Source organism: Capsicum annuum, chromosome 5 (assembly GCF_002878395.1).
Source record: "Capsicum annuum cultivar UCD-10X-F1 chromosome 5, UCD10Xv1.1, whole genome shotgun sequence".
NCBI lineage: Eukaryota > Viridiplantae > Streptophyta > Magnoliopsida > Solanales > Solanaceae > Capsicum > Capsicum annuum.
In genome coordinates, this window is record NC_061115.1 from 212,087,271 (window position 1) to 212,099,042 (window position 11,772).

Here is an 11,772-nt window from a genome sequence, read left to right on the forward strand (position 1 = left end):
TCGTAAAACTGCAAAGACCTACATATGTAAAAGACTTAAAAGTTACTTCCTCCATCTCAAATTATCCGTCCCAAGTTAAGATGATACATTGATTAAGAAAAATAATTAATAACATGTTTAGTTTATCATAGTACCCTTATTAAATGATGTTTAAAATTTAATTTGAAGAAAAAGTAATTAATTCAAAGGATAAAACATTGAAAAAAAATGTGTCTTGTCTTGATTAATGAAAAAAGATAAGTAAAATGAGAAATGAAATTAGAAAATTTGGGACGAATAATTTGGAACGAGGGAAGTATTATAATATATAAAATTATTATACTAACAATATGTAGTATAACTTAATCTGATTTTTTAATAAAAAAATTACAAATTATTTAATGTCGAATAAAAACATCACATGTACAAAGAAGATTACTTGCCACGAAGGAATATGATGTGATTGTTGGACCCTCCATCCTTTATGGACCTACTCAATGAATAAAAATAAGTTGGATTAATAAATTTTGAATATTGAATATCTAAAAATATAAAAAGAAAAAATTATATATAAAAGATCACTAACCAAAAAGCCAACGCAAATTCTTTTTTCTTTTTGAGAACAAAAAGTCAATCAAGTTGGTAAGTTAGAAGTCAACGTTCTTTTAATGTTGCAGGAATTTATTAATGGAGTGAGTTGAATTTAAATGCGTTAAAATATACTGAATTGATAATCTAAATAGGAAATTGTACTCAATGACATGGAAAATGAGTAGTATTAATTTTTGATCGTGGCTTGTCTTAAAGACAAATTTTCAAGATTAAAGTCGAAACTCGTTAAACTTGAAGTTTTACTCATATCAAAAATGACGTCAAAAGTTCAAACACCTGCCTCCAAGGTCATTCTTATAAATTACCTTTTTTAATAAATAAGTAAATCATGAATTCGTCCAAATATTACTTGAATTAAAATGAGCTGAGTCGAGATGGACTAAATAACGGGTCAAGCAGAGGCGGACTTACCGTCAAACTTTTAGTGCTCCTACACCCGTTAAGTTCAACGCAGATTACGTATAATTAAAAAGAAACTATATAAAATTTAGTAAAAGATTTAAAAAAGCGCCGGGTAAGCCAAGAAGATAGTTGCTTTAGTTTCCAGCAGAACCTTAGAGTTTTAGACGTTAATATGTGTGTTCGAACCTTTTGTACACCCACAACTTCTAAATCCTGAGTCCGCCACTGGCGTTAAGTCAACGTACAACCCTTGTCCCATATAATTGCCTCTCATTTTCCCTTCTCATAGATTCCCCTCTTCTCTTCTTATATATATTCAGGACCATATTATATGACATCTATGTATTAATATATGATGATTTATACCTCATCATTGCTACACTCTCTTCATAATTCTCCTTTTGTCCCATCTCTTTCATCTTGTTATAATTATAATTCTTCAACTTCGAACAATATGGTCTCTGAAAAAATACAAGAAAATATTAAACTTCCAACCATTGACCTTTCATTAGAGAAATCACAAACATCAAAACACATAGTGAAAGCCTCTGAAGAATTTGGTTTTTTCAAAGTTATTAACCATGGCGTGGACACAAATGTTATTAAAAGAATGGAAGATGAAAGTTATAGTTTTTTTTCCAAACCTTTTTCACAAAAACAGTGTGCTGGTCCAGCAAATCCTTATGGCTATGGTTGCAAAAACATAGGGTTCAATGGAGATAATGGTGAAGTTGAATATTTGTTACTTCATGCTAATCCTTTGTCTATCTCTCAAACATCAAAAAATATTTCAAGTGATCCATTAATGTTCAGGTATCTTCATACTTGCCTTATTTATTACTCCTGTTATATTTTGAGTTTAAGTTATATACACTGTCAGTATAAGAAATTTCATACTATATCTAAAAGGATACATACTAACTATGTTACTTGCTACAACATGTATAATTGACCTGATGGTTAAAAAACAAAAAGTTAATGACTCTGACGATGTATGTAACTTAAGCTCAAAATATGAGACTTTTTTGTCATCTTAAAATTTCTAAAATGAATAACGCGTTTTGGTATTGAAAACTCTTTAATTTTGAACTTTTCATTTTACCTTTAATAGCATGTTCTTTGAGAGTAAGTTTTACATGTTCTGAATTTTTTTTCTTTTTAATATTTCGTGCGCAATCAAATAACATCATATAAAGAGGAAACGATTGGAGTAATAAAATCTCATGTATATGAGTTGGAGACAGATGTGTGTTTACCAAAGCTATTATGCAAGTAATATTATGGGTTTAGGTGGATCATGTATATAAGACTTCTATTGTATTGTATTGGTAAATTTGAGAACTAAGTTATAATATAAGCCTTATTTGCACTTTATTTATTATGATTTAGTATTTTTCAAGTTTACATGTAAAGATTTATACAATGTCAAATGTTCTTATAAGTAGTAGGTTTGACAAACTTATTATTCTTGTAGTAGATTTTGGAAACCTAATTGTTCTAATAGGTTTGCAAAATCACTTTTCTTGTAGTTTGGGATTTACTTGGATATAATCTACATAAATAAAAGAGTAGTCATAGGAAATTCTTTATATTCTTCTTCTAATTCATAGTGAAAAACTTCCTGATTTTGATATAATATACATATCGTAAGATGGTCTTAAGAGTGCACAATTTAATATGTTACCCCTTTATTAGGGCATCCATACATATATATAGAATTTAAAAAAAAAAAATACCGGATGCACGTGTACCGGTCTCTATGTGGGTCCATCTCTGGTAAGACCACAACATTCAAAAACCTTATTACTTTCTTAAACTCCATATCAAGTCAAAAACAAACAAACAAATTATATCGGAGGTAGTAGTACATATTTATGTCGCTCGTACTCTTCAGAAATATCTACAAGTGTGTATTGAATTCTTTAAAAATAATGCATTTTTGAAGAATTCGATACGAATGCTACACTAGGTACATATGTCAGTTTGTTGGGTTAAGGGGTATGGACCTAGTAAGTTTCTGTTTGGGAATTGTATAGTTGTTCCAGCTGTAAGAACTTTGAACATGACTCCCTATGTTTGATCTTTTTAAGGGAATCCTACTAGGTGCACATCCACTTCAATTTCAAAAACATCATGCATATCCTGTCTTCCATCTCTCTTAAATCTAGCTGGATTCCCAATGATATTGTTCTAAATATCTGTATACTCCTATATGTTAGGGGAATATATTCAGTGGCGGAGTCAGGATTTTCATTAAGGGTTCAAGTAAATATATAAACTAACTGAAGCGGGTTTAACATCTACAAAACATACGTAAAAAATAATTTTAATAATGTATAAATAGTATAATTTTCCGCCGAAGGAGGTTCGGATGAACCCCTGACCTAAGGGTTTCCACCCTTGAAAATATCAGTCTAGGGTGTGTTGGGTGCTGAGGAAGATGTTTTCTAAGAAAATAAGTGAGTTTTATGTTAATTTTTTTTAATTGGTACGTAAATAGAAACTATTATTCTAAAATTATTGGTATATAATTAAGCAAGATAAACACTATAGGAGATAGGAGTGGAGAAGACATCGTCAATATAAAATATCACTGGTGGAATTTATTTTTCCTACTTGGAGCAAATTCAAATTTAAAACCACGTGACAAAGGGAAAATAGAAATTCAAGTGGGCAAAGAGAGCTGCTTCAAGAATTAGTTTCTAATAAGACTTGTTCTAAAGTGATTTAAATGTAAAAATAATTAGTTTCTAATATCACTTTAAACAAGTGATATTAACATAAAGAAATAATTTTGTTGGGTAATACCAATATCTTGCTTATGGCGAGGCCAGGGTGATCAAGGTTGAATGTAGCTTCGGGATGTTACATTTATTTGATGAACTCAATGCCTTTATTATAGTATAAATTTATATGTATAAATTCACTCAAATTATAATAAATAATGGAGTTGAACTTCTGATCATGATCAAATATGATGTTTGCTTGATAAACTTAGATTAAGTGATTTTATAATCAAGATTATAACTCATAAATTCGATTGTTGTTGAGTAACATCAAAATCCTGTCTATGACAAGGATTCAAGTGACGGATCGAGGCATAGGTTCAACATAATGCTTTTATAGTAACAAAAATATCTATGACGTATTTTAGATATAAACTTCAACAAACTCTTAGGGATCGTTTGATACATTGGATAAGAAAAATAATAATCACGGAATAAAGTTTAGGATTAACTTTATTTCATGTTTGGTATGAGGTATTAACTAATCTCAGGACTATTTTATCCCACCATTTATACTGAAATGGTGGGATTACTATCCCATGTGGAGAATGGTATAAAATAGTCCCAACGAACATCACAACTCATGAAGTATCTCTACTTATCTTATTTTTGTATCAAACAACCCCTTAATATGTGTCAAAATAACCATAGAGAACAAGAGATAAATGCAAAATGTAATTTAGTGAGATGGGGGCTCCTAGCATATGGGAGTTGGGGCACAATAGGCAATTTGTGTTTACTATTAGGATAGGAGTACAGAACCATAACTGCAAAATCTAGTTCATGATTTTGATATGATGTGCCTATGATATAGTTGATACCCTATTTACACAGTAAAAAAATGTACTCATGAAAACAACATTTTATAAATTATTAAAGATGATTGACAAGTCAATATACATCTATCTACAAATAATTAAAGTCCAATCAAATCATTGATCTGATTAACAAACATTCTCCGTTTCAATTTATTTGACTGATTTTAATTTGACATATAATTTAGAAAGTACTGCTTTTAAATCGTGTCTTAAACTAAAGATATGTAAAAATGTACACAATGCATTTTAATCTCATGTTGTGTTAAACATATCATGTAGAAAGTTAATATTAAAGATTTGTCAGAACAAAATATTTTTAATACAGACTAAAAAAAAGTAAGACAATCAGATTAAAGCAGATGGAGTAACTTTTAAAGAGTAGCATGTAGGGATTTTGTAAGCATGCAAGTAGAAACCTCCCACAAATGGTAATATTGCTAGACACCAAACTCTATTGCCTTCAATTTATGTACATGGCAATATATTTTGCACCTGCATCTACTATTGTATAAGATGGAATAATTTTATATACCAAAGTTTAAATTAGAGGAGAATTCAAAATTCAGATATTTAGAATTCAATCATTAGTTATTGTTTCACAATCAAGTATTCATAAATATCTAGTAATATCTTAATGCATGTATTGGGTTATTTACCATTGGCTTAAAACGGTATTAACAAATAAGAATTCTAGCTATATATAAATAATTTATCAAAAATCTGAATAAGTTTTCTTTTTAGAGAATTTAAAACTTTTAAGTAGACGTCGTGTAAGGAATTTGAATTTTTCTTTTCTAGATTGAGGAGCATACACAGAGGTCTTTAATGCGTGAATACTTGACATAAAGTACTGATCTAGCGTTGAACATAATTTATGTTAAAATTATTGAATTCTACTAAATTTGTAACTAAGTTGTCAGCTTTGCCCCTACCAATAATAAATCACTATCTACTACTTTTAATAACCTATATAAGCTATTTTTTTCTAGAATCTAGAATTGTTAGGCAAAGACGGAGTAAGGAATTTGAGTTTTTCTTTCCTACGTTAGAGATCTTTAGATTCACTTGACTTATAACTTTGAACTAGTGTTTCAAATTATAAAATTTACGTCAAAATTATTGAGTTCTGACTTTGCCCAACCACTAACAAGTCACTATCTACAACTTTTACTTCAATATATATATATATAGTAGTTTAACATGACAAATCTGTTTGGATCAGTTGTGCAGTGAATGGATATGTAGAATCAGTGAGGGACTTGGCATGTAAGATATTGGAATTGATGGCACAAGGATTAAAGGTCCCACAAACTTCAGTCTACAGTAACCTAATCATGGACCTTCATTCTGATTCTCTATTCAGGATCAATCATTACCCTCCATTTACCAACTGGACCCCACATCTTCTTGGTCAGGATAGTGACACATCACCTACCACAATAAGTAAAGTAGGGTTTGGAGAGCATACGGACCCTCAGATCTTGACCATCTTAAGATCAAACGATGCTCCTGGCCTTCAAATCTCACCTCAACGAGGATTGTGGGTCCCTGTATCACCTCACCCGAATACTGCTTTCTCTGTCTTCGTTGGCGACACTTTACAGGTTAGAAATTTCTTCCTTTTTTTACTAATTACTTGAACTCTATATAAATTTTATTGGATTGGATCGATGTACATCGATTCCTTTAACAATCCTTTCACCTAATGATTAGTATGAGTATTTTATCATAATATTCATATTAATTGATATATAATTTTAAGCTTTGGAAATGATTTGAAAATAAGTAATTAATGTTGAGGTTAAAACATGAAATTATTTGATATGCTAAAAGTGACAAGTAAAAGTGAAAATATATCTTTAAATATAAATAACAAGTAAAAGTGGCAATGGCAATGGCAAGATTTTCACTAAGAGAGTTTAAAAAAATAAAATCTTAATTAGTGCTTGAAATTTGAACTTAAAACCTCAAACTGAATTTTGAATTCCTAAGTCACTGAGTCAACACTCTAATCTTATGTTTAGAGGAATCAAAATCTATATATATATACACTAAAATTTTAAGAAAATAATATATGGTATAATTCTTTTATCAAGGAAATTCGGGTGAACACCCTCCCCCTCCTAGATCCGCCCCTGATTAGATAGTAGATCAAATATTTACTCTTTAAAAAATAAAAATATATTATAATAATGAAATAGACCTTCAACAAATGATAGCCACATATTTCAATAATAAAGTGAGTCGTGTAATAGGGGGTCAATAGTACAGTGAGTCATGTAATAGAGGGCCAATTCATATATTTAGAGGACAGTTTTGTCAGCCACTATAGCCCTATAAAATTATGACCATCCTAAAGAATATGATTGAGAGGATGCTGAATTTATATCTTCTTTATAACGAAAGATTTTTTTTCGTATCAAGAGTGTGTTAGAAAAGCTCGAATAAATGAACCTATCAATGTCATAGTAATTCTTGACTAATATTCTTGACTTATTTGAGGTATTCATGCTTTAGAACACAATGTGGTCCTAACTCCCCAACTCTTCAAGGGGTGTTGAGCCCATTCTTTCTTCAAGTACCTATCACTTTCTATTTTGTTTACTATCACTCTTTCATTATAATTAGGATCGTCACGAATCGTTTGGTACATGATATAAAGATGATAATCTCGTAATGAAATTGAAGATTAATTAATTTTATCTAATATTTGATGTGAGATATTAGCTAATTCCGAAATTATCTACTAAAAAAATGAAACAACTACTTCATATGAAAGGTGAAATAAAATAGTCTCACAAAATATTTCAAGTTATGAAATATATCCTACTTATCTCATCTTGCCTACCAAGGATCCCTCGGAGGTAATTTGGTACGCAAGATAAGGTGGAATATCTCATGATTAAGTTTAACCCTAATTTATATCAACTAAGCATGGCATAAATCTAATATCAAACATAGTCTTGCGATATTCCATCTTTTCCCGTTCAACATGGAATTACTTTATACCGCCTCCCATATGATATAAATTAGTCCATGTATTATAATTCTAAAATTATAATTCTGAGATAATTTAGTCTATGTATCAAACGACCCCTCAGAATACTACTACTAGTAGGTAGAAGTAGTAGTCATGCATAGTAATCATAACCCCACCCCTCATGATCTGAAATAAAAGCAAGAAATGGACAGAAGAGCTGAAGAATGGTAGTTTGAATAGACACAAGTGAAAGTTACATGTGCTTTGGAGAACTCAAAACTGAACTGATATACTGAAAATATTCAGTTCTATATGGGGTTTCTGATGCTCAACCACTGGCTATTATATAAGATTCGACTTGATAATAACACATCACTTTCATTTTTTTCAAAGGTCCCTTCGGTCCCTATCCAATGACTTCTCATCCACTTATTAGAATCTATCTCACCCTCCACAACTTTATACTATATGGGTTCGTTTGGTAGGATGTATCAGAGAAAATAATATTGTTATCAGAGACGTATCTAAAATTTAAAGTTTGTGGGTTCTTACGAAGAAAAATAAAAAATTTAATATAGTGGTTGATGGGGTTAGAACCCATAACCAAGAAGTTTATGGGTTCCCAACTTATTATTTTTATATATTTCCTACAATTATTAATATAAATATGGGATCCGCACAAAAGTTACTGAGTTTCCGAAAACTCCCAGTTATACCACTAAATCCGCCCCTGATTGTTATCGATTTTGGTATTATCTGTTGAAGCCAACGTAAATATACTCTTCAATCACCTAATTTACTAACATGAATGAGGTATGTATATTATACATTTTGATTATTTATAAATATTTGTATATAAGCGTGTATATTATATGTATATCTTGTGTAAAGTTATATTATATATACTTTGTGTACATATTTTAAAAAGTAGATTGTTCCAAGTCATTTGGTAGTGTTTTCAACGTATATACAACTATTACTTGTATTAGTTATCATCCAATTTAGTACTATTTTATACAAAAATAAATGATGACATTAGCAATATAAGAATTATTAAATACATAGATAAGCATTTATTGACAAAACTATCCTTATCCTGTACAAAGCTTAATAATGTGGAGTAAATTTTTATAAATAAACATTTTTTAAAGAAAATATATAATGCATTCAACATTACTAGCACAATTTATTCAGTAACATTTTTATATACCTCTTACCAATGGACCCTAGAAGGAGAGTCTTGGATTAACCGGTAAGTTGCTGTCATATGATCAGAAGGTCACGGGTTCAAGTCTTGGAAATAGCCTCTGGCAGAAATGCAAGGTAAGACTGCGTACAATACACCCTTGTGATGGGGCCCTTCCTCGAACCCTGCACATAGTAGAAGCTTTAGTGCACCGGTCAGCCTTTCTTTTACCAATGGACCCTAGCTATGTTGTCGTTTGCTTTGGGAAACTGAAAGAACCACCTGGTAGCTTTATTGATGTGGTCTTGTATGTGCTACCACTACAGTATTTTTGGAGTATTTGTTTCAGAGGTGGCCTTTCTTAGGCACAACTATTACTAGAGGTGGGGTTGGGGCTCATAAGGTTCATCTGAATCTTTCTTCGTTGAATAATTGTACTATATATATAGTATTAAAATTATTTTTTAAAATCCATACTAGGACCGGATCATTTCTTGATTTGTATACGTTATCTTAGTATAGAGGTCATATTAATTTTCTTTGTATCGTTTTAACTTTATCGATAATGGCACCAAAGAGACTATGCCAGAACCAATGTTTCTAAGTATTAGAGCAGTGTATTATTGCAATGTTGTAGGTAAAAGGACATGAATGAATATATTGATGCTCTAAGTATTCCAAAGAGAAAAGGATGAATACTAATATGATTGTGAATTGTACACTTGGAGCTAGCATCTCCTAGTAAATATTGTCATTTATCCTGATATCTTTTAGTTTCTATAGCGAAATACTCCCTACACAATGATTAAGAAAATAAATTAATAACATGGCTAGTTTACCATAGTACCCTTATTAAATGATGTTTACATTATAATTTGAAAAAAACTAATCCATAGCATCCAAGGGTGTGGCCTAGTGGTTCAATGAAGTTGAAATGAGCACCATGAGGTCTCAGGTTCAATTCCCACTAGAGACAAACACTAGGTGTTTTTTTCCCGTCTGTTCTAGCCTTGATGGACAGAGTTACCTAGTACCTGTTGCTGGTGGGAGGTGGCACGGTATCCCGTAGATTTAGTCGAGGTGCGCTCAAGCTAGCCCGGACACCACGGTTATCAAAAAAAAAAAACATGAAATTTTTTTTTTGTCTCTTCTTGATTAATGAAAAAAAACAAGTAAAATAAGAAATCAAACTAGGAAGAACATATAATATAACATTTTATTATTGTATTTTCTTTTTAAACTTGTTTTCATATGTTTTTATTGAGTCGGGGCCGGTCTATCGGAATATCCTCTTTATTTTCAAAAGATAGAGGTAAAGTCTGCATGCATACACACCACCTCCAGTGGCGTAATCAGGGATTTTCACTAAGAGGATTCATAATATGAAGAAGTAAATAGACGAAAAGCCAAGAGTATTCAATATCCACCGAAGTATATATACATAATCTATAACATTGATCGTGTATATATAATATAGCTTTTCGATGAAGGAGTTTTGTATAAATCACCTAACTATATATAACCCTAGCTCTACCTCTGCCGCTCTCCCTAGATGATCCCACTTGTTGAATTTAATTGGATGTTATAGTTATAATATTACTGTGTATAACATAAGATGAGAAGTCGATTCGAAAGAAAACTTGGTCATTATAGTAAAATGTTATTTTGCAGGCTCTGACAAATGGAAGGTTTAAGAGTGTGAGGCATAGGGCCATGGTGAATTCATGCAAAACTAGGATGTCAATGGTGTATTTTGGTGCCCCATCACCCCATGCTAGAATTTGTTGTCCCTCAGAATTGGTCACTACAACAACAACAAAAGCACCACACAAACCTTATCATCTCTATAGGTCATTCACTTGGTCTGAGTACAAGAAAATTGCTTATTCCATGAGACTTGGGGATACTCGTCTTGATCAATTTTCAACACTACAATCAGAAAATAGTGATGAAACAACAATTACTGAATAATTAGAGGTATCAGGTTCGAGCTTCTCAAAAGAAATGAGTCATGCAACGCAAATTCAAACTTAGTCCGGCTACAATGTGGGTACTGAACGCGGAGTAGAAAATCAAAATAAATTATTGAATATATAATCTTGTTTAATCTCTTACAAACAACTATATTGAAGCTTGAATGGGTTCTATAATTAGTCCCCAAAGGGGAATTTTGGACCCTCCCATACCGTGTATTATATTTTGCTTAATTACTAGGAGAAACTGTTAAAGAAAAGTGTGTAATGTTTTCCTTTTAGTTTCAAGGTTAATGCAACATTCTTCTGGAAACTTAAACAACTCAATTTCCAAGTTCCAAGTTCCAACTCATGTTTTGATGAAAAAAACAATTTTATGGTAGCAAAAAAAAAGGCAAATACATTAGAGCAATCACATATAATTAGTTGCGAGCCAAGATGTGAAATTTATGAGTTCTGAATTTTTTATTTGATAAAAATCAAACTGCGAAACCTAAGAACAATTAAGTAAAAGATAGAAGATAGATAGATTGAGACAAGAAGATAGAAAGAAATAGAAACTAATGAGTGTTGTATAAAAAGCGGTCGAGAACTACATAGATCTGAGACTTTCCTTCCTTGGTGTGGGAGGTAAGTTATGTAGGCGTAAAACTCTTCTTAGGTTGTATTCGATTATGAATTACCAAAGAATCAATTAGTAGTATGCCTGTGCCAGAAGACCTTCTCGCAGATGATTTCTAGTCAGTGTACCGCGACTGATGTCTCGATGAATAAGTTGTGATTGCTCTTGTTGATGCAGTTTCTTTTTTAGGCAGTTTCGTATTCTAATGATCCCGTCTTACCTGATGATTAGGATTTGCTTTCCCTATTTGAAAAAAGGAGATCCGTGTCACTCTCACTATTTTTCACACATGAAATTATACTACTATATTGAACTCAAAACTCCCCAAATCAAGTATCAACAAGCACCTAATCTCTTACATTAGCCGCAAGGGAATTGAAACGCCCTTACAACCACTGTTTCTTAACAAGATGC

At 31.4% G+C, this 11,772-nt stretch overlaps 1 protein-coding gene across 1 annotated transcript; it reads left to right on the plus strand.

Moving 5' to 3' along the window:
* Positions 1-1,354: 1,354 nt before the first annotated feature.
* Positions 1,355-11,051, plus strand: LOC107872656 (gibberellin 2-beta-dioxygenase 2-like). The gene is made up of 3 exons (XM_016719290.2): positions 1,355-1,806; positions 5,820-6,201; positions 10,435-11,051. The coding sequence occupies exons 1-3, from the start codon at positions 1,448-1,450 to the stop codon at positions 10,732-10,734; spliced, it is 1,041 nt and encodes a 346-aa protein (XP_016574776.1). The 5' UTR covers positions 1,355-1,447; the 3' UTR covers positions 10,735-11,051.
* Positions 11,052-11,772: the final 721 nt, after the last annotated feature.